The sequence below is a fragment of the Prunus mume genome, linkage group LG1, assembly GCF_029339155.1.
Source record: "Prunus mume cultivar Tortuosa linkage group LG1, ASM2933915v1, whole genome shotgun sequence".
In the NCBI taxonomy this organism is placed as follows: domain Eukaryota; kingdom Viridiplantae; phylum Streptophyta; class Magnoliopsida; order Rosales; family Rosaceae; genus Prunus; species Prunus mume.
This window is the reverse complement of record NC_142698.1, coordinates 5,907,161-5,932,515: the sequence shown is the minus strand read 5'-3', so window position 1 is coordinate 5,932,515 and position 25,355 is coordinate 5,907,161. Positions and strand designations below refer to the sequence as shown.

General features: G+C 36.7%; 3 protein-coding genes across 3 annotated transcripts; 2 read left to right on the top strand and 1 right to left on the bottom strand.

The window, feature by feature from the left end:
• Positions 1-325: 325 nt before the first annotated feature.
• On the top strand, positions 326-3,637 carry LOC103331567 (iron-sulfur assembly protein IscA, chloroplastic). Its single transcript, XM_008234202.3, has 3 exons — positions 326-552; positions 1,257-1,475; positions 3,335-3,637. Exons 1-3 carry the CDS (start codon positions 387-389, stop codon positions 3,475-3,477), a joined length of 528 nt encoding a protein of 175 aa, XP_008232424.2. The 5' UTR covers positions 326-386; the 3' UTR covers positions 3,478-3,637.
• Positions 3,638-5,427: 1,790 nt separating this feature from the next.
• On the top strand, positions 5,428-10,570 carry LOC103331559 (putative ATP synthase 24 kDa subunit, mitochondrial). The gene is made up of 7 exons (XM_008234195.3): positions 5,428-5,606; positions 5,910-6,003; positions 6,367-6,511; positions 7,371-7,481; positions 9,217-9,363; positions 9,836-9,958; positions 10,241-10,570. Exons 1-7 carry the CDS (start codon positions 5,568-5,570, stop codon positions 10,302-10,304), a joined length of 723 nt encoding a protein of 240 aa, XP_008232417.1. The 5' UTR covers positions 5,428-5,567; the 3' UTR covers positions 10,305-10,570.
• A 947-nt stretch (positions 10,571-11,517) lies between these two features.
• Positions 11,518-25,355, bottom strand: LOC103331549 (RNA cytidine acetyltransferase 1). Its single transcript, XM_008234184.2, has 26 exons — positions 24,792-25,355; positions 24,576-24,667; positions 24,317-24,488; positions 24,085-24,207; positions 23,338-23,511; positions 22,914-23,024; positions 22,681-22,814; positions 22,445-22,538; positions 21,484-21,582; positions 20,430-20,566; positions 20,140-20,228; positions 18,696-18,819; positions 18,509-18,596; positions 18,305-18,404; positions 18,174-18,226; positions 16,644-16,820; positions 16,513-16,550; positions 15,793-15,886; positions 14,688-14,867; positions 14,492-14,582; positions 14,322-14,391; positions 14,105-14,252; positions 13,104-13,232; positions 12,627-12,752; positions 12,022-12,087; positions 11,518-11,919 (listed from the first exon to the last, which is right to left on the bottom strand). Exons 1-26 carry the CDS (start codon positions 24,894-24,896, stop codon positions 11,653-11,655), a joined length of 3,081 nt encoding a protein of 1,026 aa, XP_008232406.2. The 5' UTR covers positions 24,897-25,355; the 3' UTR covers positions 11,518-11,652.

Here is a 25,355-nt window from a genome sequence, read left to right as displayed (position 1 = left end):
CGAATCTGAGTACTAGTATAGTCTAACGCTCCTTTTCATTGAGCTAGACCTCAAAAATGCGCCATTTTTAGGAGACTCGAATTCATCAACAAACGAATAGGTGGGGTATGATTGTTGGCCACAGAAAACCGTTAAAACAATACAGTATACGCAACTTCTAAAATAATTAGAAGAAAAAAAAACAATTAATAACAAAGAAAAAAAAAGGAGGTTCTACCTTGACCGTCCGATCTCTCTACAACAACACGCATGAGATTTGGACGGCGAGGATCATTCTGATGAAAATGTTCCCACCTAAATGGCCTGACCTGAATCACACAAATACAAAATTTCTCATTTAATCATTTCTACGAAGAAAAAAAGGAAGCCGGAGAAGGTTCTCTGCGATGGCGTTCTCTGCAATTACTACGCACTGCCCCTCTCTTCTTCGTCTGCCGACGAACCTCCCTGTAACCTCTTCACCTCTTAATTCAATTTCGTTTCGATTTTCAAAGAATAATCTCAGCCGTAGAAAACCCCTTTCAATTCGATCAACTTCAACTTCAACTTCGGGTATTTTATTTTCTTCTTGTTCCCCAATTTTGTTTTTTATATTTGAATGAACTAATTTAAAATCTTTACTTTGCCTGTTAGAACATATGTAATGGCTTACACTTTTAGCTGTTAATTGGTCTTTGCTTGTTTTTCTCCTTCATCTGCTACATAACAATTGGGATATTATGACTCTTTTGATTATTATTTTTTAATGTTTAATTTGGTGCATTTTGGGGTGTGATTTGATATGGTTTGCTTGAATTTGAATTCTGTATGTGGAAAATGTATGTGTAGGCTATAAATGGTTTTTTTTTTCCTGTTCAATTACATTGAACATGTTGTACAGTACAAATAATAGCTGCTTGAATTTTGGATGTAAAATATAGTTTGCTTGTAATATCGGAATTCATGGTTCTGTGGGCTTGCTGCTGAATTTTTGGTACTATATGCAAGTTACGTGATTGCTTTTGTTTTGAAGAAAGTTTGTGACTTTCACAGGCAAGACATAGAATTATTGAAAGGAAAAAAGTTTGGTATTTTGGGTAAATATGGCGACTAGACATCATGATGTTGGGCCAGGTTCATTTCAAGAGATTTTTCAACCTTAAACTTGTCATGAGATTTGTTGAGAAATGCATTCCACATAGTAATTAAGTGTTTCATGAATTTCTTGTCATTTATGAGACTGACTGTGCTGATGCTAAGATGCTTCTATGTTTCAGCTGCACAGAAAACCGAGGGGCTTGCACCTGCAATTTCACTTACGGATAACGCATTGAAGCACTTCAATAAGATGAGATCTGAACGTGGTGAAGACTTATGCTTGAGAAGTGGTGTCAAACAGGGTGGGTGCTCAGGCATGTCTTATACAATGGACTTTGAGAGTAGGGCCAATGCAAGGCCAGATGATTCCGTCATTGAATATAATGGTTTTGTTATGGGTAAGCCTTTATATTTTCATTCTCTTAGTCATGTGAACATGTGCTACTTATGACAAATAACTGATATGCTACTTGTCATAGTTATTGTAATGACTGCACTAGTTCCCACTTTCATTGATTTCCATTTGAGTCATGGTGCATGTTAAAGCATTTTCATGCATATTTTAAACTGTGCTAGAGTCTTTCTTTCTTTCATAGAAAAGTAAATGTTCAATGTTTCTCTTTAGAACTTTTTAAGAACAAATTATCCCAGTTCTTAACTGCTTCTATAGACATGATACATTAGCATTTTCATGAGCAATTATTCAAGCACATAGACGAGGAGTCCACCACCCAAAAATAATAATAATAATAATAAATTAGTGTGAATTCTACCTAACAAATGTAACCTGCTGAAAATGTTTTAAGACCCTCCTATGATCCTATCTAGAAGAATATTGGATAGAGAAACACCCCTGAAGTCAGTTGAAACAGATGCCCATACAGAGGACCAAAACGTAACCTTGTCCCATAATCCCTCAGCTTCAACAGGTCTGGGATCTTCAGAAATTTTTCTCTTCCTTTCCACCTAAGTAACCCAGATGACAGCCAACACACTGCAAGCCCAAAGGACTTTTGCCTGCTGGCCACTTCCATAATCCTTATACCCTGCGCATAACAGTGGGACAGTTCTATGGACCCGTCTCTCCTTAGCTTTTTGAAATATTATCCACCACAAATTTAAGGCAACTGAACAGTGAAGAAATATGTGCCACTTTCCCCCTTCTCCTGCACATGATGCATCTCTGACGAGATGCATACACTTCTGCTGGCAATCTCCTTAGAAGCACATCAGATTTTGTCAATTTAGCATGAGCAGCTATCCATTCCAATCTCCGCCACCTAGAACCAGGCCTACGGCACCCCTTGGATAAGAGCAGCACAGAAGAGACTTCTACCAGCTCATTGGGAAAGAAGAGCTTTCAGCCATTTTTGCATGATGTACTACATAGAAACTTGATAGACGAAACAGTCTTGGAGATAGGAGTTGTAGTGTATTCTCATCCGCCCATTTGTCTTCCCAAAATCTCATTCTCTCCCCATTTCCCATTACTAACTGACAGCACACTGAAAAATCTTCATAGGTGTCTTTCCAAGAGCTTCTATTGGATCATCATATCTTATGGCTCTCTTCCCTTCCCATCCATTATCTTGCATACCATATTTTCCTTTTATAACAGTAAAGTGAGAGCTCTGCCCTATTAACCCATCGAACCCCTTCCAATCCCTTTACTGCTGTGCTACAATAGTATCAGCTTCGGTACTATTTAATAAAAAGATATTATTTAAAAACCCATTTGAGCATGACATATTATACAAAAGCCCATATAGAGCCTATTTGGAGAGAAAAACCCAAAACTAGCAACTTGTTATTTTCTAATTGGTTCTTAGTGTGTTAAAATTTTATAAGAACCAATTAGAAACTGACAAGTGGCTAGTTTGGGGTTGTCTCTCCAAATAGGTTCTTTAAGGATTTTTGTATAATATGTCATGTTGGAATGGGCCTTCAGACTTTAAATGAAATAAGATCTAGTTACTATATGGTTGTATATAAGAAAATTTTTGTGAGCAGAGTATGTCGTATATTCTTGGTCTTATGACTTCGAAGTGTCCTGTGATGTTGCTTGTGCATTTCAAGAGAGTTTGAAGATACCATAGTTAATGTTCTATTTTTGACCATTCCATTGATGTACATATCCAGGTGATAGAATGCACTAATACCATATTGTCACGCTATATGGCACTTGCTTTGTTTGGATCTTTCCCAGTAACTTATGCTTGGCAAGGATAAGTAACTCGTGTTTCCCTTTGTGTTGCAGTTTGTGATCCGAAGAGCCTCCTCTTCTTGTATGGCATGCAATTGGACTACAGTGACGCTCTTATCGGTGGAGGCTTTTCTTTCAAGAACCCCAATGCCACACAAACATGTGGTTGCGGTAAATCTTTTGCGGCGGAGATGTAGGATTGTGTATATGGAACATGTAAATAGAATGAATATGATACAGTAAAGAAAACTTTGCATTATGTTAGTCATCCATTACATGTTTCAGATATGTTCTTGAAGGACCATTATTGACATATATTGCATTGCTGCATATCTGCCACCAGAATTTCTAATTTTACTTCGTCCCAATAACCCTGTTCCAGCCTTGTTTTTGTTGCTGCTGTTATTATTATTTGTATTTATTGTTTTATATGCTTCTTCGATTCATCTTGGTCATGATCCTTCAATCGTACCTCCTTTGCCCAAGTCGTGATCGCTACTTCCAACAACAACTGCACCTGATCATTAGCCAGAAAAGAAAAAAAGTTCAGACAAGCTCTGAATCTTTCTTGTTTGTAATGGGGTGAATTGGGGCCGGGTATGCCATTTCTATCCAAATTCCTGTTTACTTTTTTCATCCCTTCCTTCATATATGTAATATTCAAATATGGGATTTCCCATCCACGTCCGCGTCTTCACTAGGAAACTTCGGACTGCCCATTACAAAAATAATTTTTGAGCAAAATAAATAAAAGTTAAAAACTATTGGACTACTTGGAAAAAAAAAACTATTGGACTAGGAAACAAACACCTTTTTTACTATGTGTATATATATATACAGTCTCATTCTATTGAGGATCCTCAAATAATTTTATTTGAAGGACGTCCTTTAAGGTACTCTATATTTTTTTCCAATGATCCAAGCCATCTATTTTTTAGGTCTTCATTTATAGATCATTCTTACAAAAAATTAAACAAATCGGAAACCATTTCTACATTCAATTGTGTCCTACAAAATCAATGAACACGGTGCTTCAAGAAAATACTAAAATTTCAATAAATCAATTGAATGGTAAAATGATATCAGATTCAAGTGATTTTTTTTGTAGAAATGATCTTTGAATGTGTATCTACAAAATAGATGGTTTGGATTAGTGAAATCTGATCCAGTGGGCCTCTGGTGTTCCTCAAATAAGCTTATTTGAGGGATCCCTCAATGGAATCTATATATATATATATATATATTATTCAAGTCAAAATCTAATATAAAATTTGGTGGAAGTCGTGGGGCACATCTAAGAGCCACTTAACAATATATTGATATGAAAAATAAATAATATATATGTAAAACGAGGCAGGTTTTGGTTTTTGGAATTAGAATATTATCTATTTCATGCCCTGAATATCATACATGAGAACTTTCCCGAACTCGTTTCCATATCTGATTTCTATCTTTCATCCCCAACCCATTAGGAGCGAAAGCTCACGAAAACTCTTAACTCAATGGGAAAATTGCCATCCCTAGCCCGAGTGGCTGGAACAAATGGAGGGGAGGGGATGTCAACCATGATGATATTTGACTGGGCTAACAGGTTTTCAACTGTGTAATTCACAATCAATTATCAACATTGATTGTAGCTAGAGAATAATGAGAGATTGTAGAACTCTTTATCCTCGTAAAGGGATACAAATGAACGAGGACAAAGATACATCTGCCCGTGATGATATTGAAGTAATTTTATGCTTAGTACCAAATTCAGTCTATAGAAGATATATATCAAATATTATTTATGTTGCGGTTATCAAATAATTTAAGTTTGTTGTCATCAGGAAGTGCTTGTATCAATTTTATACACACATAACATATGCGCGAGGTAATTTTTCTCTCTTCAACTGTGATTTGTCCCACTGGTTTTTTTTTTTTTTTTTAAAGCAATGGTTTAACAAAACAACATAAACGAGCCTAACACCATTCTAAAAATTCAAAAATTAAAAACAAAGGAACTCAGTGGCATTTTGGTAAATATAAACAACTATGTCTTCAGGTATTTTTTGGTCGAAAACGTCTTCAGGTTAATTCACGGTGGCTGAGTCAAAAAAAAGAATTGGGCATGAGACATTAAAACGACATCGTAGAAGATCCAACGGTCCGCATATAAGGCAGACGAACTCATCGTCTCTCTCACTCTCCATAGTATCTCAGAAGTCAGGTAGAGGCCTCAAAGCAATCAAATCCAAACCCTAAAACCGAAACCCGAAGAAGAAGAAGAGGAAGACTGAGCTCCGATATGGCCTTCTCTTCCCGCCTCTTATCCAAATCTAGACAGGTCAGTCAATCAATCCCATTTCTCATTCATCTTCTTTTGTTTTTAGTTTCTGAGAAAATGTTTGAGAAAAATTAGGCATTTCAGATTACGATTTGTTTTTTAATTTTCTGAACGTTCACGGCGATTAAATTGCATAATTTGCGCTAGTTTAATCTCATTTGGGTGATTAGAAATTGTTTTTCACTTGGTTTTATTTATTTTTGATCCGAGTGATGATGGATATGTGAAAAGCTTTTGGGCATTGGATAAATGAAGGCCTGGAATTGATGAACGTTTGTATTAATTTTGCTTGCAATGTTTCAGCTGTGTGGCAATGGAGTCATTCTTCAACAGGAGCGTGTTATTCCAGTCCGTTACTTTGCTAAGGAAGCAAATCGCCCTGTGCTAAAGGGTGATGGTGAGTAGTCGAAAATCTTGCCCTTATTTACGTTTACGCTATTGATTGTGATTTGCGAGCTTGCCAAAAATATCAACTTTGAGAAATATGGATTGCTTTGTGATTTTCACAGTTTAGAGTGATCTGAACCTGGGAATGTTATACAATGCTGGGTTCCAAAGTTGGTCTCTTGCATTTGTGTGTGTCTTTTAGATAGGATGTATTTATTGTGACTGGCTATCCATTGTTGACCTTATTTACGTCTTTCCCTCCTTAATATTGAGTAAGAAATAAAATTCCAGTTGATTTTTTTTCTTCTTTCATTTATTAATACATATCTGTGATAAAACCGCACTGAATATTTCTTACATTTGAGGGGTAAAGAGATGCTGAAGAACATCTTCTTGGATGTTAAAAAGAAGTTTGAGACAGCCCTAGGAATACTTCGCAAAGAGAAGATCACCATAGACCCAGAGGATCCAGCTGCTGTTTCTCAGTATGCCAAGGTCATGAAAACTATAAGAGAGAAGTCAGTTCCTTTAACCCTTTACCACAGTCTATTCCTTCTAATAATATGATTGCTTTGTTGTTTTGTGCATTTGTGCAGATGTGCCTATTTGTTTGCATATGTAGTAAACTTTTATATTATTTGTGACAAACACATAAACATGAGCTGACACTGTTATGTTTCTAGAGTACATTATCTTGATTAATTATTATTATACACGATATAATGCTTCAGTACAGAGGAAAGAAGTGGTAGCTAGTGCAATTAAGGAAATTGGTAGGGAGGGGATATTGACAACTAATATTCTCGATCAACAATCTGGGAAGGAACTTGAACTATAGTATATTGTTCTTTGAAAAGAAGAACAAATTGATCAGAGAGAAAACTTACCCTGTCAAACATAAAGAAAAAAGAGGGCTTTTTGGATTCTCATGGTTTGCCACATGTTCAGCCTTGCAAAGAGCATTTATATGTTGCACCTATTAAATTGAAGCTTTTCTTCCAAAGGTTAACTTGCATTAGTTTATTTCTGTCGTGAAACTTGGTTATTGGTGGGGGCACTACTCATCACCCTATGTGAGATTGGCACTTGACTGTCTCCGGACTAGGTACAATCATTGAATAACATAGTTTTGCCATTTGTAAATTTAACTTCCAAAAAATGGTAATATTACTGTAGATCTCCTTTTATCTTGTTAGTCGTTTTATGTATTTTCTTAACTTCTACTGTTACAATGACTTAAGAAAAGTGGATAACATTACTATTGCTGTAGAATAGGGAGCCTTACACATTCTCCTGTTTTTGCTCCATTAGATGCCACCTGCATTTCAGTGTTTTAATTTTGTTGAAGTGGCCAGTAATGCATTTGGTGTCCTGCAGGGCAGATCTGTTCTCAGAATCTCAACGCATCCAACACACGATCCAAAGCCGAACACAAGATATCCCAGATGCTAGAACATACCTGTTGACTTTGAAAGAAATTAGGATCAAGTATGTGCTATTCTGCTCTCAAATTGGTTGATGTCTTGTATAATGTGATTAACATGGCTTTTTAAATTGCTGCCTGTACTCCTATTCTTTCTGCTATAACTCATGGGGTCCTTATTTTATTATGTAATTTCTACCAAGCTTACTGTGGTTATCATCTGTGATCTAAAATCAGAAACAATTTCTTTGGTCCATTGACCATTAATGTTTTTGGGATAAGTTTTCTAGTGTGATTATATTTAGAGGATGTGTGTTGCTCTGAATTTGTATTTGGAAATTAATTTCTAGAAGGTAAAAGTGGAAAGGTTACCTGGTTCTTTTGGGGGCTGGAGGTTGGCTATTGGGCTCTAAAGTATTTGGGCTTACCATTGGTGGGAATACAAGGTCTGCTAGCTTTATGAACAGGATGGTAGAGAAGGTTAAGAGGAGATTTTGGAGGGAGTTGGTGACCTTTTTTTTTGGGGGGGGGGGGGCTCTATCTATTGGAGGCTGGTTAACAAGAATCCAACCTCTTCTAAGCAGCTTCCTAGTGGCTTGCTAGGAAGGTGGAGAATATGATGAAGGATGTTTTGTGGGCTGGACTTGGGGAAGTAAAGAGAGAGGACTTAATTAGATGGGAGGTAGTGTCCTTAACAAAGGAGAAGGTGGTTTGGGTGTTAGCTTTTTTGTTGAAAAACAGGTCACGTTTGGTAAATGGTTGTGGCGTTTCTCCATAGAAAAGGAAGCTTTATGGCATAGGGTTATAGGAAGCATGCTTGGGATGCAAAACTATTGGCTAGGGGATCTAGTACCCTTTGAAGGATATGATGATCTCTTAAATCACTGCATGCTGGTTGTAAGAAATGGCGAGAAGAGAAGGTGAGATTTTGGGTAGATGTTTGGGCAGGGAAACTACCTTTCAGCAGAGCTTCTCCTCTTTTATAATTTGTCAATATTTCATTTATGGTTATTGTAGGGAGGGCAGTTAGCTCTAATTTTCCTTTGAGCTGGGATTTTGGTTTTAGGAGGAACTTAAATGATTAGGAGGCATGAGAGATGGTTGAGTAGTCAGCAGCTTTGGAGAGGTTGAGTAGTCAGCAGCTTTGGAGAATTTCAAAAAAAAAAATTTTATTTTTGTAACAGTAGAGAAGATTCTAGAAGGTTGTTGCTGGAATCTTGAAGCTTGTGTGACAATGCAGGTGATAATGGCAAGGTGAATACATCTGATAGGATTCAAAGGTGAAGTCTACAACAATCTTGTCTGTCACCTCATTGGTGTGTTTTGTGCAGAGCTGAAAGTCTATTCCGTTATTTCTTCATCATTCTGCATACTTCAATTTGTTTTGAAGCTATGCAAACAAGGAAATATAGCTGGGTGATCCAAGCAGGATGTAAGGCATGGTTAAGGGAGAGTCGAAAGTTTTTCTGGTAGGGAAGAAAGTAGTGTTGGAGTGAGTTTGGTGGGGAAGAAGCAAAAATTTAAAATCTGGTTCCGTATGCTGGTAGTGTTTTGTTAGAATTATATGTAAGATAGATTCTTGTTTGTAGGTGTATACCTTGTCCACTTTGTACCTTGTTTGAGGAACTAATACATTTTGTTTCGTATAAAAGAACAAAATCTGTTTGGAAACTTCTAAAATTAAATTGTCATTTAGGGTTTTTCTATCTACACATACGTCTGCCTTGCAGACATTTGTACTTTAACATTTTCGTATATACAACTACATTGGTCAATTAACTTATTTCTTACCCTTTGCAGGAGAGGTATCACTGATGAACTTGGTGCAGAGGCTATGATGATGGATGCATTGGAGAAAGTTGAAAACGAACTGAAGAAACCTCTTTTGAGGAATGATAAGAAAGGGATGGCTCTTCTCCAGGCAGAATTTGAGAAAATAAACAAGAAGTAGGTGACAATTGTTTTAAACATTTTTTATTTTCTAAGGTTTTGAATGTAGAGAAGGTGATGTTAATCCCGATTGACCTTCATTCCACTTGCATACAAGTTCAGCTTTTTTATTTAGTTTATTCCAAACTCTCCTATGAAACAAATTGTATATGCTAGACAAAAATTCTTTTTTCTTCTTTATATTCTATATCGAAATGCATTGCCCGGTCCTGAAGACTATATGGATCTGGGGCTGTAGAATGCATTCCTAAATGATACCTAGTTGTGGCTGTGCATAATCCCAGACCCCATAGTCTAATAACTTTGCTAGTACAAGTGTGGTATAATAGCTTAAAACACTTGCTATGGTTTTTCCTATTTGACACTGATTGGTTTGCAGTTGTTTTATTTTGAACACTTTGTGTATTGTTTGCTTACATAGCTGACATGAGATACAGGATTCCTACCAAGTCTAACCTCTTCTTTTCAGGCTTGGAATTCGGAAGGAGGATCTACCAAAGTATGAAGAACAGCTAGAACTCAAGAAAGCAAAAGCACAGCTGGAGGAACTTAAGAAGGATGCTCTTGAGGCGATGGAAACTCAGAAGAAACGGTAATTTATGTCTTTGCATAGTACCTCCTCTTTTATCAACATGTTTGTTTCTCTGTTTCACTAAACCATTGAGCGTGACTGGTAAAATTTGCTTGCATGCTAGCATCAACATGGCTATATATTTGAGTCTTTATTACTATTCATTCTAATTCAAGGTAGGTGACTTTGCTTAAAATGGAACATAAGTTAGATGGCACGGGGGGAGAGGACTTGCTTTGGCTTTTGATAAATTGGCGTTGGTTTACAGGACTGACACTTACTTTCCATTTCAATGTTTCTCAGGGAGGAATTCAAAGATGAGGAAATGGTTGATGTGAAGTCTTTGGACATCCGAAACTTCATCTAATGATATGGGATTTACCTTCACTGGCTTGTTTTGAAATCAACCAAATGTTGGTAGAATCTGGAAACTGATGACTTTCTAGGGTATGGGGAATAGCCCTCCTGTTTTAATAAGGCCCTATTGGTTTGGAGTGCAATTATGCTAATCGATCAAGATTATGCGCTCGTTTATATTTTTTTGGACTTACTTATACATTGCCAGGTGAGAACTGGGTGCCTGTTATCACTGAGAGTTACTTTCACTACATAAAAAGTGATTGAATTTATAAACCTCCTCTTGATATATTTTATGCAACTGTGCTGCCAGTGTACCTTCAACTTGTAGTCCAAGTTATATTCAAGCTACAATATGAAACTGCATGAAATATGTTTTGGTAAATGAATTTAAACAATAATTCATAAAAGAAAATATGTAATCACTAAAACATGCGACATTTTTTCCTTTGTTTCTTTGATTGAATTTAATCCTATGGAGTTTGTCCCAAAAAACATAATAAAGTAAAATTTAATCCTGGATAAGGCAAATTTTTCTCCGAATGTCAAGTCCTGCTGGTTAGTCCAAGTCCGCATAGCATTATGATTATAATTACACAACTTCCGAGTCCACATAGCATTATGATTATAAACGCTCTAGAGTTGCACCCAGATAAGAGGCCACATGATCCCCATGCTCATGCTAACTTCCAAAGTCTCAAGTTATCCTACGAGATGCTCAAGGATGACAAGGCCAGGGAAATGTTTGATGATTTACTGAGAGATAAGAGAGCAGCAGCACCGCCGCTGCCGCCGTCACCGCCGCCGTTTGGAACGTGATGCCAAGCGACAGGACATGGTCTCTGAGCAAGAGAACGGGAACCTGCCAAAGAGATGAAGAGGAGAGAATTGCTAGGAAGCTTAAAGAAGAGATTGCGAGAATACACGCCAGTGGTCGGCTAGTACTGCTTCTGTTCGGAAAACAAAAAGTGGCAGCGAAGTTTGGGAAGGAGAGTGGGTGGTGCTAAAATTGATCGACTTTATAATTTGGTTAGGGCTGGCTTTCAAAATTTTGAGGACGCTGTTTTGAATAAACTTCAAAATAAAATATTGTAATCATCTAAAGAAAAGTAGCCTTAATAAAGTTTTAATTGTGCTGTGCTCTTGTAATTTTGTAGTTGGATGTCTTGATTAAACAGTTTTAGACTTGTGTGAATTGCAGTGAGAATTATAAACAACTAGTCTGCAAATAACAAAATCCATTGTCATTTACTGTCAAAATTTGTGATCTGCATATGCTGTGACTGGTGATTTATAACATCGTACTAAATGTTAAAAACAGTTACAATGTTATGTAGAGTCTTGAAAAAGAGTATAGACTATTGTGAATATTTCTTCTTTTTGTTGGACTTGGAGTTGGAGCCATGCTCATGTTTACGCCGCTTTTCCCCACTATTATGACTCGATTTCTGTTTTCCTTTCTCCTCCATTTTATTTCTACTTGATTTCACACTAACAACACCTCCAGCTGGTAACTTTACACCACCATTCTGTAATGCATTCTCAAGTTCTGCATCTCTGTCCCCAATCGCATACTGTTGAAGAAACTCAGGATTTAACCCATCCGTGTTGGATCTCATCCCATCCTGTATGTAAGCAGTCAAGTCAGCTCGACTCTTGGCTCTCAGCACAAGGAAGTGAGAAAGATAGTTTAGGGTAACAGGGAAGGTAAAAGGAACGAAGCATACCTCAACTTTCCTTGCAGCCTCATTGAGATCATCGTCGACAGAGATTTTGTGAGGTTCCAAGACAGTCTGAACCCAAAATTTCCACATGACAGAATTTGATGTTAGAACATAAGCAAAAGATTGAAAAAGGATAAGTGTATACTTGAGCTCAAGCCTGACTAAATCCTAGTTATGTGGTATATAAAATAACTTTTAATACCTTAAAAATATTTTTATAGATAACTTCCCATGCAAACAGCTTTCTAGATTCAAATGCTACAGTGCAGAATCAATGTGATACATATATATATTTTTTTTTCTTTTTCAAGGGACAGCTTGAGATGTTGAAACTTTCAAACTCTGGACTATATGATTGAAAAAATGTCGGGAGGAGAAGGTAGTAGGCAAATAAATCCGATAATGTAAACTTAATGATTGCATATCGAACAAAATAGCCAAGGTGCAAACAGTGTAGAAGGCATAATGGTTGTATGTGCCTGTGTGAATATCAGAGTTAAGCCTACTAGAACCATAACGTATAATACGCCATGAAATAGGAGATAGAAACTATCAACATAACACGTATTTTCCATACATAAAAAAGTAAACTGCTTTGCTCAACTTACTTCTTTTGGTCTAGGCAAGGTCGACTCAATCTCCTCAGATGCAATAGCGTATAGATATTTGTAAAACTTCTTCATAACTTTTATAAACAGAGACAATATTTGCTGCCGATCCAATTTCATCAGCCCCTGTAAAACGTGAATGTAAGTAAAAATGAGACCTGATAGTCCTTTACATACTAAAACTAGGAGCATTTGAGCCTCAAACTTGGAAACACAAGAAACAAGCTGTGAAACAGTATAGTAAATGCACATACGAAAGACAACTGATTAAAATACATGTTGGAAGCCAATGTGAATAAGAAAGAAGATTCATGGAAGATGTATTTTGATTACTACGGCAGTAAACCCTTCACAATCAGCCACCTCTTCTGTTGTTCTTTAGGGGGGTGGTGGGTACAAATCATCATATTTAAATGGCACATATTTGAGTTTGCATGCATGGTCACAACCACAAGATGAACAAGTAAAGAAACACACCTCAATATAGGAGATATCTTGATTTTGTAAGCCAATGCAGAGCAATATGGAAGCCTGGGCATATGACAATGTTACTGGAAGTTTCTCTTGGAAATACAGATGTGAAAGGGTTGAAACAAGATCCAAAATCTGTAAAACAAGAAGTATGTTAGACATCTGTATAAACAAACAATTAATTACAGTATAAGAGGTTTCAGTGTTCCAGTTAAATGTGAGTCCCAATGGTGAAATATACTGCATTGGTATATTATTATAATTTCCAAATGGACCACAGGGATTATATTCTAACTTTAGAAAGCAATCCTCAGGTGATTTGAAGAAAGTAGGGCCTATTTGTCATGGATGAAAATACAATAAATCCTCAGATCCCTCCCTCCCTACTATATATGTCTGTGCTTCCTAGATAGAGGACCATCTTGACACATTCAAAGGAGACTGCTTTTTCCCAAAGTTAAAAAAACAAGAAAGAAGCAAATACTGGGATTTTTCATTGCTTCAGGTGGAAGAAATCTTAAATTCCCATTTTCAGTTGGGTGTTCTATTTTATGGCGTCCCTCTATTTGTTCAGTTGCCCCAAAAAAGGTTTGTTGATGAAACCAAAATTTTGTCCTTCGTAACTATTTTATTTCCACAAACTATTTTTACAATTTTTTATAATTTTAAAACTAAAGAAGAGGGCAGCCATGGCAGCGCCTCCCTAAAAGTTGCAAAAGAGAGAGGTCCACCTCCCTCAGAGGAGCACCGCACACCCACAAGAAGGTTCACCATTGGTAGGATGGGTTGGGTTTGGGAGGGGGAGTTTGGGTGGGGCGGAAGGGAAAATAAGGTGTCCAAATAGCCTCACCCTTATCGATTTTGTCGTTTAAAGAATTATTTTATCATCTTATATAACACAAGCGCACAGGAACAAAAACCAGCCGCAAAAAATGAGAATTAAAGATCCTCATAAACAGTACATAGCACCATGACAGTGGCCATCAACCATTGTTCAGAGAGCTTACCATATGAAAGTCAGCAAGACTGCTGGTGTAAGCTCCAAGTCGCTTCATATCATAAGGTGACAATATATCTGTGATTGACCTTAAGAACCCATCTACGGTAGGCAACTTGGGTTCTTGCTCTGTGAAATTGATCTTAGGATCTATGATGCTGAAAGATTACGAGCAGTATGAGCACTTGAACAAAAAACATTTATCAGAAGGAAACATGTGATAGTACCTCATAGCGAGCCTATAATCCGTTGTACGAAAACTATAACCCAGTAGTCTCAAAAACCTTCGCCTGAAATCTAGGGTCGCCAACAAATTATCAAGCTGTGAGGTGAAGGGATACAAAACCTGCATAAAAGTCCAAGTAGAGAAATAGGTTCTGAGAAAAAATGGGCCCACCTTGGTAGAACGGACGAAAATCATTAACTTCAAGTTCATCATTCTTCAAAGATTTCAGGACCATACATGTATGCTCACCAGTTACAGCACTCTAATCCATTGAAAAGAAAAATGTCAAATTACTGTTTAATCAATCATTCATCAACAAAGTACAATATTGAAAACATTCAATCCGGGAGGAAAAATCCATCTTAACTGGAATATGTCCAATATAGAATGGAACAAATTTATGTTTCCACCAAAAGCGGAAAAGGTCTAAGGTAAGCCCAAAGGAGACACCAATATAATGGAGCTTCTCTGGTCGCCTTTCACGAAGATGAACGAGCAAATGAGGAAGATCTGTTCTAGGTTTTATACTTTCTTCCAGCAATGAAACCTACAAGTAAAATATGACATGTATGATTCCACTAGAAAGTATCAAAGGTAAGTACAGGTGACAGGTTTATTGAACCAAATAAACAAACCACTACATAATAAACTCTCACAGCCATGGAGTGATTTATGTCATTTTGCTCAAATTTTACATGAGAAGCAATGATTCACAAAAGTTTGTTCAGACTTTTACATTCAAACAACAAAATTTTCATACCACACAAAACCAAGTTTGACCAAATCAAATATTTTGACAGAACAAGAATTGCATTCAGCACCAAACAGTGACTTAAAAAACTGTCTCCAATATTAGTTTTCTGTAATTCAATAAAAGAGTGTGTTTGTGTGTTGGAGGGTGTGTGGAGGTTGAAAGTTCAAATTTAAAGGGGAAGAAGATAAATTGATGATGAATGAAAGGAACCAAACCCAATAATGACAGCAACTTCAGAGAGTTCTGATTTGTTTGCAAAAATGACAGATTCATATATTTATAAAGGGCTAAAAAAAAGAGTCAAATTTAAATTAACAAAATATGGCATGTTGATAAATATATTATTAATTATTACGGTGTAAAAACTTAGCTGTATGAATAACTTCTGAATGGCACACCCTAGCCCACCCACATTGATTATCAGTAAGCAAATTATTGGAGTTCATTTTTGTTTACACAATTATAGAACATTATTGTTATATTATTATGGCACACATAGCATACAGCACAAGAGTGCAATGAACATATGACATAGCAATGAGGTACAACCAAGGTGGGAAGTCTGTCTTCTACTTTCCTTAAAAGGAGGTCACCTTCCCAATGGCACTTCAACATTCTAATTTTTAATTATAGAACAGTCTCCACATAACATTTTCCAGCCCGTTGATTAAAAAGAAAAAATAACCAAAGAAAACTAAGCTTAGTGATTATAATAAACCTTCTCGGCAGCTTCTGTGACTCTGACAGGCACTGTCTCAACAACATCTTCAACATCCACTTCAGAAATAGGAGCAAACTGTCCTTCATAGTACCTGAGGCGAAATAACCTTAGTAGATTCACTCAAATTATCTCATAGAGACTTTTATCTCAATAATAAGTACTTATGAGTTCCACTGCTACAACGGCAGTAGAATATCTCCCGCATATCACACCAGAAGTTGTGTGTATCTGTGTCCCCAACAAGAGCAGCAGAATGTCTCCCACATATCACATGAGACATACCAGAGGTATCACTAGAATATTTCCCACATTTCTCGTTTCTTCTACTATTCATAGATGCACAAATGGAAACACTAGAAGGGCTCGTGGTCCAAATTCAACTAAAAGCATGAAATTCACATCCCCCATTGCAACTTGCATGTGCATAAGTATTATCAAACTATAGGGTTTTGTAATTGAACTACTTCCCTCTACATATTCTATCAATTAAAAGTATATTTGATTAAGAGAAGGCAGCATGCAATACATTTTGTTCGAAAGTATTTGAAGCCTGACCAAGGCCAATAAGCTTCAATCTTTTCTGTCAACATGTGTGGAATATGGGGCTAAAGAAATAAATCAAATTTTCTAAACATCTTAGGCATCCAAATACGCATCCAGATCCAGCAAGTGATCTACAACAATGTTACAGTGGACAGTAAGTGAACACGAGCATACCTTGTCAATAGTTCCACTGCTTGTGAACCATATCCAATCTGCGATAAACAATAAACAAAGAAGAATAAATTATCATTTCAACAAAACCCTCGATAGCATAATCAATTTGGAAACCACGAAAACGAGACTACCTTCATGGCACTTGGATGTGTAGCGATTCGTACAATCCGAGCACCTGACAGACTGGGAAACACAGTGTCCTGAAATTGCTCACAGAATTTCCATGGTATCTGATCACCAAAGGGCTGACGACCATCGCTTAAACTTTTCTTTGCAGAATTACGAGAAATCTGTCCCTCAAGGCAGACCTAAGAACAAAAGGATGGCACATAAATTTAGAGCATCACAAAATTGAGTTCTCTTACTATAGGGACAGCTAAAAACCCATTCGGTGGGAGTCTACGCCTTGATATAAGGGAAAACAGCTAAATATTGACACACTAATTGAAACAGTGCAATAGAAAGAAAAGAGAGAGAGATGAGTAGGGAGAAGTAGGAGAATATAGGGTTTCATTATTTTCTAATTCAGGTTTGTCAAAGGAGTTGCACCATGTCTAGCTTATTATAGAGCTCCTTGACTCACAAGTCAAATCAAATTCCTAAGAAAATTCCTAATCAACTCAATTCCCATCATTACCATTAATCACATCAAATACCTCAAGAAAATCCCTAAAATTATGATTTCCATCAGTGTCCATCACTAATATCAACAAAACTTAAAACATAACCTACGACTAAATCTGCATCATAAGATACAAAAAGAATTTGAAAATCATAATTGTTGCCTATGATATTAAGATAATTAGACTTTTAAAGTTCAGATGTATGATATGACAATAAATACAGGCATCTTGGACAGAGTTTCAACTACCCAGATTTCGGAAAGAGCCATCCTCAACTGAGAGATGGATCTGAGTCTCATGGTAATAAGAAAATGATTAAGCTATGTTGGCAAATTTGGAATACTAGGAATTCTGTTAGCTTTGGCATGATAGGCCTCATCCTAGTAATATTTGGCAACTCGTTTTTTCCATGGAGCCATGGCTGAAGTTTGGGGACTAGGTGGATAGGTTGCAATTCACAATCCATGAAATATTTATGGGCAAAAAGGTTCCAAAACCTAACAGAACCACGGAAATTTTTTGATTTCTTCTTTCATTTTTTTTCTTTTCCTGGAAACGAGACAAATTTATTGCTAAAGAACAATAAAACTACAGAGAACAGAAGTGGTCAAGAAGATAAATCCAAAAAAGCTAAAAAGAAAATGAAAACAGGCATTCAGCAGAACCAAAACGACTCCCAAAAGCAGAATTAACAAATAACAGCTTGCCAATCTAGCCGGATATTTCAGAAAGACGAACCGCTAACTTTGGAGACAGAAGCTTATAGTGCAGACCAAAACCCTACTCTGTAAATATGGAAAAAATTCCCATTTTGAACACAAGGTTGAAGCACAAATGGGACACAATACCAAAAAACATTCATTTCGGATGAACCCCAGAAGAAAACACTTAGAAGGTACAAGTTTAAATTATTGTGTCCTTTATTCTCATTTCACAATAGGGTAAACTTGAAGGGAAAAAAAACCATTGAAATGTTCAGCACATAATAAAAGCACCAACAAAATATTAGTTCACCACGAAAGGAAAACAGATGCAAACCTGAATGACGCACAAAATATCAGGAAGCTGATTTTTTGACTCATCAACAGGACCTGCACACATAAAGTAAAATAAAGTCCAGCCAATAATAGCAAAGGAAGGAAAACCAGTTCAAAAGGAAGCAAACGTACCAAGTAGCACAAACAAGTGGTGAGCTGGAGCATCAGCCATTAGTTGCAAATCATTTGGAGAATTTTTGTAATGAGAGGCAACATACAGTGCCATCATTCGCTGAAAGTGTTGAGTATGTAAGAATCATTAATATTTTTGAATCGAAGAATCATTCATATCAAAACTGAAAATTAATGGATATCAGAATTTGAATATGTAGGTACCTGTAAGAACAACTCGCTATCTTTATGATATGAAAACAGTGTATCACGGTTCACATAGTACAGATCACACTCACTGGGTGCAGGTAACCTGGTCATCAAGAGAGAGAGGTCATTAATGAAGATAATAGAAATAATGTAGATGGTTTCATCTTCCTCAGTTCTAAAGTTCTAAGCATAGTTGTTTTACCCGTTAAGTTTAGGGATGTAATTAGTAATATCCAAGCAAAGTAAACCATGAAGCCAGGATTCAATTGGATCACCGGAAGCATATCTGATAGATTCTTTCAATTCAATCTTTTTGAAAAGCCGACCTACAATCAAGCACATTTATCAGTTCAGAATGTTAGGTCCAAATATTATAACAGAAAATATTATATTACATTACTCGCTTGCAAGAGTCAGCAATTCCATTATTTCAGAAACAAGAATGTTACCAATTGTGTAGACTTAAAAAATTGAGTGAGTTGAGTATGTCAGAGTCTAATGTTACATAGGAGGCAGCTTATGACCACACGATGTCCAGACATACATGCACATTCAGATGCCAACGTTTCAAAGAATATAGAAAAACAGGCCTCCAACAATCTAAAGAACTTTAGCAAATTTAACACAAAAAGAAATAAGCAAGCAGGAGTTTATAGAAAGTATATTAGAGTGCCACAAAGAGGCTCCTAAAGCTTAGAATATACAAAAAAGTGAAGAATGTACAGGAAATCATCCAAGGAAGACAAATTTTGTTTGTACGTAGTCAGTTTTATTTAGAAAAAGAAAAAAAAACCCTGACAAAAAGAACAAAACCAGATGTTATGTCCTAAGGAGACCAGAACAGCATCACACCCCATACAATTGAAGCAGAGGGCAGTCTTGAAATTCCGTAAAAGAACTTAGAAAACAAAATCAAATTAATAAAGGGAAAGTTAAATTCATAACATTAACATAAAAGGTATAAAAGAAGCTCACAACCTTTAAGCTTCGTTATATAAAAATTCTGACTACAAATTGTAGACAAATCCAGCACTCTATTATTACATCTTGAGAAATGGTAACAAATTTTTATTATCATAAATAACATGAAGAAAGTTATCTAGTTTCTCATAATCTAGACTCAACAAGTGTAACCAACTTGGGGTGTTGTACATACCCTTGATTTGTTGTATGTTATTCCTAACTAAATTTTACTTTTGCCCTGTCACCTAAAGTAGAACTCTGACAATTAAGTGCTAAGGAAAAGCAATCAATGTAGACGAGCAGATGAATATGGTCATTTTACTTACGAGTTGAATTAACCACGAAAAGATGTCAGTGATTTTAAAACACTTTGTGCTTCACCAAGCAATACTTGTGATGCTTATATTTTCCCTTGCTTTGATATGCATAAAACCAACTTGTGCTTCACCAAGAAATGCAAGAGTGAGGGGAAAACAGTAACCTTAGTTTATTGCCCCACAAATTCTAATTTGTTAACCCATCACAGTTGAAGAGGTAATATTGTGCAAGTTATAAATTCAGGGATGACATTGGAAGTTAAAGATAAGGTCAAATATGATGGGGGAAGGGGGATTTTGATCCAACCCATTTTAGATATAAGCCAAAAGGAGGAAAAAAAACCGGTTAGTGAAGGATAAGCATACCAGATATAGGGCCTTTAGCAGACATCTGGCTTTGCTCTTCCAATTGCTGTAGAAGTTTTAGGGACAAAGACCGACCAGTACCTTCATAGCTTTCAGAATCAAAGAAATGTGCTTCAGTATTTAAATTGCAGTCAGATATTTTTGGCAAATTTTTTTCGTAAATTGGAAGACAACATCAAGAATAAGTAAAGGAAAAGTGGAAACAATATGCGGAAATTGAAAGTCTTTCATGAAATCATTGAAACATAAACTACACCATATGATGGAAGAAGACCATGGACAAATCTTACCCATTAACAGTAGATGAAAGGAAGACCAGATAAGGACCAAGCAAAGACTTCACCACTGGTAGTGGAATAGCTGCTGCTTCATCAACAACCAACAGTTCAACTTGGGAAAGCTTTTCATGCTCTTGTGGTCGTATATACTGCAACGAAAAGTAACAAAATACATCTAGCCCATAAGCAAACAGTAGATAGAATCTTTTCTTCGAGCCACAAGAGGTATAATGGTTGACTAATCCATCAAGAACATGCTTTTGAAAGCAAGCTTTAGATATTATAAACCATTTAAATTTGTTCAATATACTCACACCAATAACCAAAATGAAGCACACATAAATGAAACACATTTGATGGGCAAAAGGTGTACACATTTATGCCTATTAGTGATGAGGCCTATCCTATGAAGGAATGTTCCCTACTACTACCTCGGCAATCATGTTTTCAAGGCACATGACCAATACAGCCAAAGCAACTTCCTTTCCTTTTTCCTCACCTTGCCACACCCGCCTTACAAAGTATAATGAATAATTCCTTACTCTTTCCATCAAGTTCAACTGCCTGAGCAAACTCCTTGCTATGCATAACTGGAATGATCTAAGCTGGGTTGCATGAAAACCCTAGGATGGTTGGAAGAAAAGAGAACTAATAATAGAAGGTGATTGGCTTCAGGATGAACTAGGATAATGCTGTGAAAATATATAGAATAGACAAACTAGAATCTTTGACAGTATGGCATTATCCAAAAAGAAATGGAAGACAGTAGCATTTTCTCAGTAATCTTCATTCACATTGGTACTAATTATAAGTTAAATATACACGTCCAACTAGACCATCTATAACTTATACATAGGAATGAGATTATATCCTGAAATTTTATTATTCATTAATTTTAAGCAAATACTTTTATTACAATGGTGGGCACAGATAAAAAGTTAACCCATATCCTGTAACCACTGAATACAATCTTCTGCATGTGCCAATAGTTATACAAATTATTCTCACCCGCACAATATGCACACACAAATATTACAATAAAACCGAACTTTCCATATCATTCTACCTGAATTGTTTGTCTGTGATGCTTGTATATATTGATCTGTACGGTTGCTTTCTTCAACAAAGGGTCACTGCTTTTCTGTACATCATAATCTATATGTTCCTGCAAACATAGGTTACAGCAGTAAGCTCAATGTAACTAGTGCACAGTTCAAAATACACGTTTGAGAAATGAAGAATAAGAATAGGAATGATCTTATAAGAAATGGATGAAAGCCAAAATGTAGTTCACAAAAAAATAAAAAAAAATAAAAAATAAAAAAACTTTCAAACACCACCATGCTTGGTAACTGGACATTTTCCAGTGTAGAACCTATTAAGTTTAGCATTGAAAGACTAAACTTTATGCAACGTTTAAATCTTAACTACACTAATGGAGGTGAAGAATCAACAAATTATTATCAATCTACTCTTTAGAAAATTCATTCTTTGTTAGAGCATTGGACTGATCACATGTTTGAGCTAGTGTACCTATAAAAGTGTAGATTTCTAGGTAATGATTGATAGGAAAACTAATACTTGTCATATAATCCAAAAAAAGAAGACTATCCTTGTTTATCTCCACATTGGTGTATTCTATGCAAAGGTAAATCAGAGAGTATTGACCATATGTTTTTGTATCGGCCTCTCAAACTGAGGGGCCAGGTATGGCAATACCATCCCCATCCTCGCTCCCCATCCCTGCCCCCATCCCACCCCTATCCCCGGTAAGAATTTTTGGGGAATCCCGTCCCCATCGGGAGGCTATTTGCCAAATCCACACCGTCAAGGGGCTATCTGCCAAAAAGGGGCTTACTCTTCGGCAATGTATGGCACATCGTTGGATCGCATGGAAAGAAATAACAGAATCATCAAGGATGCGGTCAAGGAATTGCTTTATTTATTTATTTATGAGAATAAGATTTCTGGCAGACTGCAATAGAATAAATCACAACCACTCACACGGGAATACCTCGCATACATACCTTATATTCCAGTGCATCAAAACCCTTGCAAACAAATTCGAACAGAGTTTTTAAGTTTTCGGGGCTGGGTGCAGTTACAAAGATATTTGAATACCTGTGAAGATATATTTGTCTCATCAAAATCTAACAACAATCAGCCACATTTACATAAAATAAATTAAAATAGTACGTGCATGTAAGTGTACACCTACACACACACAAACAAACAATTCAAATAAACTGTGAAGGCATACTACCCTGCAGCAATAGCTCCAGCAATTGCCAAACCAAGTGCAGCTGATTTCCCACGGCCACGAGCAGCTAGCAAGGCAACAGTACTTCGGAGTGTCTTGTCCAAGATTGTATCCAGAAATGTAGCAACAGCATTTCCCTGCTCAAACATTTACCAACTTAACCTATGAGTCATGTTAGTAGTAAACCATGTGATACAGAATTTAGAACTAATACAAATCAGAAAAAAGATGTCTACCTGGTCCAACGTACAACATTTCTTTATTAAAGGGCCAACAGGAAATGCATCACTCAGTTGTTCTTTTAGATCCTTCAATTCCCTTTGTGACTCTGATATCCCTTCAGAGTCCTTCAATCATGATCAGGAGACAAAACAGAACAGTTCAACAAAGCTTCATTGACCATACACATATACGGAAACTATCCTAATAAAATGTATCACTAAATTCTAGTATTTGTTTAATAGGGCACTGATAAATAGTATCACTAAATTCTACAAATTATCCTAATAAAATGATGAATAACACCGTTCAGCATACACATATACGGAAAGACCTAGCCTTTTATTCTTTTCCAGTTTTGCATAAGATATCACAAAAATAAATATGCCGAGATTTAGCAGTAATCCTTCCTACCTAAAAGTTTAGAGGCCAAAAGGTTACCTCTTTAACTGGAACCGGAGCAATTGACCTCATATGAGATGAAATGGGTAAAATATTCAGCTCATCATCCATGACTACACATGCTTTGCATGATGCAATTGATAATAAGAAACGCTCGTTAAAACGTCCAGTGGCCTTAGAATGGGATTCAGTTCGAAACCTGTCGTGAACATCCTGAAATAGAAAAGCCTTGATAAGACTTCATAGAGGTACTTTTTGCAAATGAGAGAACTGGGAAGAACAATTGTAACATAGTGTTGTAAGTAAATGATGACACTATTGCAAGCAAAAATTTATGTTGAAGTTTTTATCAAAATGCATGATAAACCTAGAAATCAGACCTGTATGTCAACCAAGCTATAAAGGTTAAATAGAACATGTGGTTTGACTATATTAATTTTTAAGTATAATGTAGTTAAATTTGATACTAACTCAACAAGTAAAATACAATTTCAGGTAAAGTAAAATCGTGAGAAAACCCTAGAATATGAAAAAGTGAGAACTAATCAACTTAGGCCCACATTGAAACTTATCTGCCCAGATGAATTGCTTAAAAGACAGTCACGCATTTCAATTTACCAATTGTCTTCTCGTAGCCACATTATTGCAGAAAACAAATAAATAAATGAAAACTTCAAAGTGTGTAGTTTTCAAGATTAAACTGTATGTTTATTAGCATAACCATTCTGGCCAAAAAACTAAGCATAACCATGGTGTGTGTAAGAGAAAGAGATATTAAATTCATACCATGACCATGGTGTATAGGTTGGTGAGTGAGGATAGAGAACGAAGCAACAATATGATTAGTCCGCCACCCTCCACAGTCTCTATTGTTCTTGCTAGTAGATTTGGAGTCAAGGCCTCAAAGTCCTTGATGCAGAGTAAGAGCAAACTTAGTCTTGAAAAAGCAGGGGGCAATTTTTTTATACGAGTAGTCAGCTAGACTAGAATATTTGGTAAGAGATAATTTGCAAGTTACCTGAAGTATACACATTCCAAAGGTATTACCAAGAACTCTTTCCGAATCCTTGTATAAGCAATAAGTTAATCCCCCACTTTCAACAAAAAGTGAGAAAGGATCAACCTTCTCAGGATCAAGCAGCCCTCTCTGCATCAGCTTTTTGACCTGCTTAGCACGTTTTTTCTTGTGACTGCATTAAATAGTTTAACGAATTAATGTTGTGCAGCCACTTTTTAAACGAAATTCCTTCCAACGAAAATGAAAAATGAAACAGAACCTGCTGAGCTCAAGTTTGTCCTTGTAGCACCACAACACAGTAGGCCTTGATTTCTTTACTTCATTGCTTAGCATATAATGAAGATTCACAATCTAAAACCAATATAAAACTACATAAGAGCCATATCTTGATTCTCTTCGAAACCATTCTCAGCACCCAAACAAATTATAACGAAAGCACAGAGAGTAATCGAGTAGAAAAAGGAGAAGGGTGTACCTGGTCGCGGGACTTGTCGCCCACGATGACGAACATGGAGCGGTGCCTGTTTTTGACGCCATTGCTTATTAGGGTTCTGATGCGTTCGTCAACCTTCTTCCTCATCCTCTATCTTCTCTGCAATTCGTTCTCTGTGTGTATTTGGCTGGGCAGCTCTACAGTTGTTGTAGGGTATAAAAGAGGGGAGAGAGACGGACCTACAGTAAGAAGAATGGCGGCCAATGACCGGAGCTCGAAGAACGACGACGGTGAAGCTGCTGTTCACGGTGGCTGCCACTCCTGTGGTTTCAGATCGAGTTTCCGGCGGCTGGAGAGGCTAACGGCGTCAGGTCTAAGGTGGGTCAGGTAGAGGAGAGCGTGGGGAACAATTTCCCTGAAGGGTGTGTGGCCAAAATATGAACGGACGGCGCCGGAACGTCACCGGAAAAACAAGGGGCTGTGCTGCCCTGTTTTTCGCGAGAGGGAAAGAGAGCGAGATTTTACGCGCGGCTTAGGGTTTTGGGGGTTTGGGGTTTTATTGATATGTTCATCTTATACTTAGGAGTGTGTATTTTAAAACATTTT

Excerpts from the sequence above, each read along its gene's own strand:
- LOC103331567 (XM_008234202.3), top strand. The coding sequence starts at position 387 with ATGGCGTTCTCTGCAATTACTACGCACTGCCCCTCTCTTCTTCGTCTG. Across the intron at positions 553-1,256 it reads AACTTCAACTTCAACTTCGG|CTGCACAGAAAACCGAGGGG; the intron begins GTATTTTATTTT and ends TCTATGTTTCAG. Across the intron at positions 1,476-3,334 it reads ATATAATGGTTTTGTTATGG|TTTGTGATCCGAAGAGCCTC; the intron begins GTAAGCCTTTAT and ends TTTGTGTTGCAG.
- LOC103331559 (XM_008234195.3), top strand. The coding sequence starts at position 5,568 with ATGGCCTTCTCTTCCCGCCTCTTATCCAAATCTAGACAG. Across the intron at positions 5,607-5,909 it reads TCTTATCCAAATCTAGACAG|CTGTGTGGCAATGGAGTCAT; the intron begins GTCAGTCAATCA and ends GCAATGTTTCAG. Across the intron at positions 6,004-6,366 it reads CCCTGTGCTAAAGGGTGATG|AGATGCTGAAGAACATCTTC; the intron begins GTGAGTAGTCGA and ends TGAGGGGTAAAG.
- LOC103331549 (XM_008234184.2), bottom strand. The coding sequence starts at position 24,896 with ATGAGGAAGAAGGTTGACGAACGCATCAGAACCCTAATAAGCAATGGC. Across the intron at positions 18,820-20,139 it reads TGCTAAAGGCCCTATATCTG|GTCGGCTTTTCAAAAAGATT; the intron begins GTATGCTTATCC and ends GCTTGATTGTAG. Across the intron at positions 16,551-16,643 it reads CACATCCAAGTGCCATGAAG|ATTGGATATGGTTCACAAGC; the intron begins GTAGTCTCGTTT and ends TGTTTATCGCAG.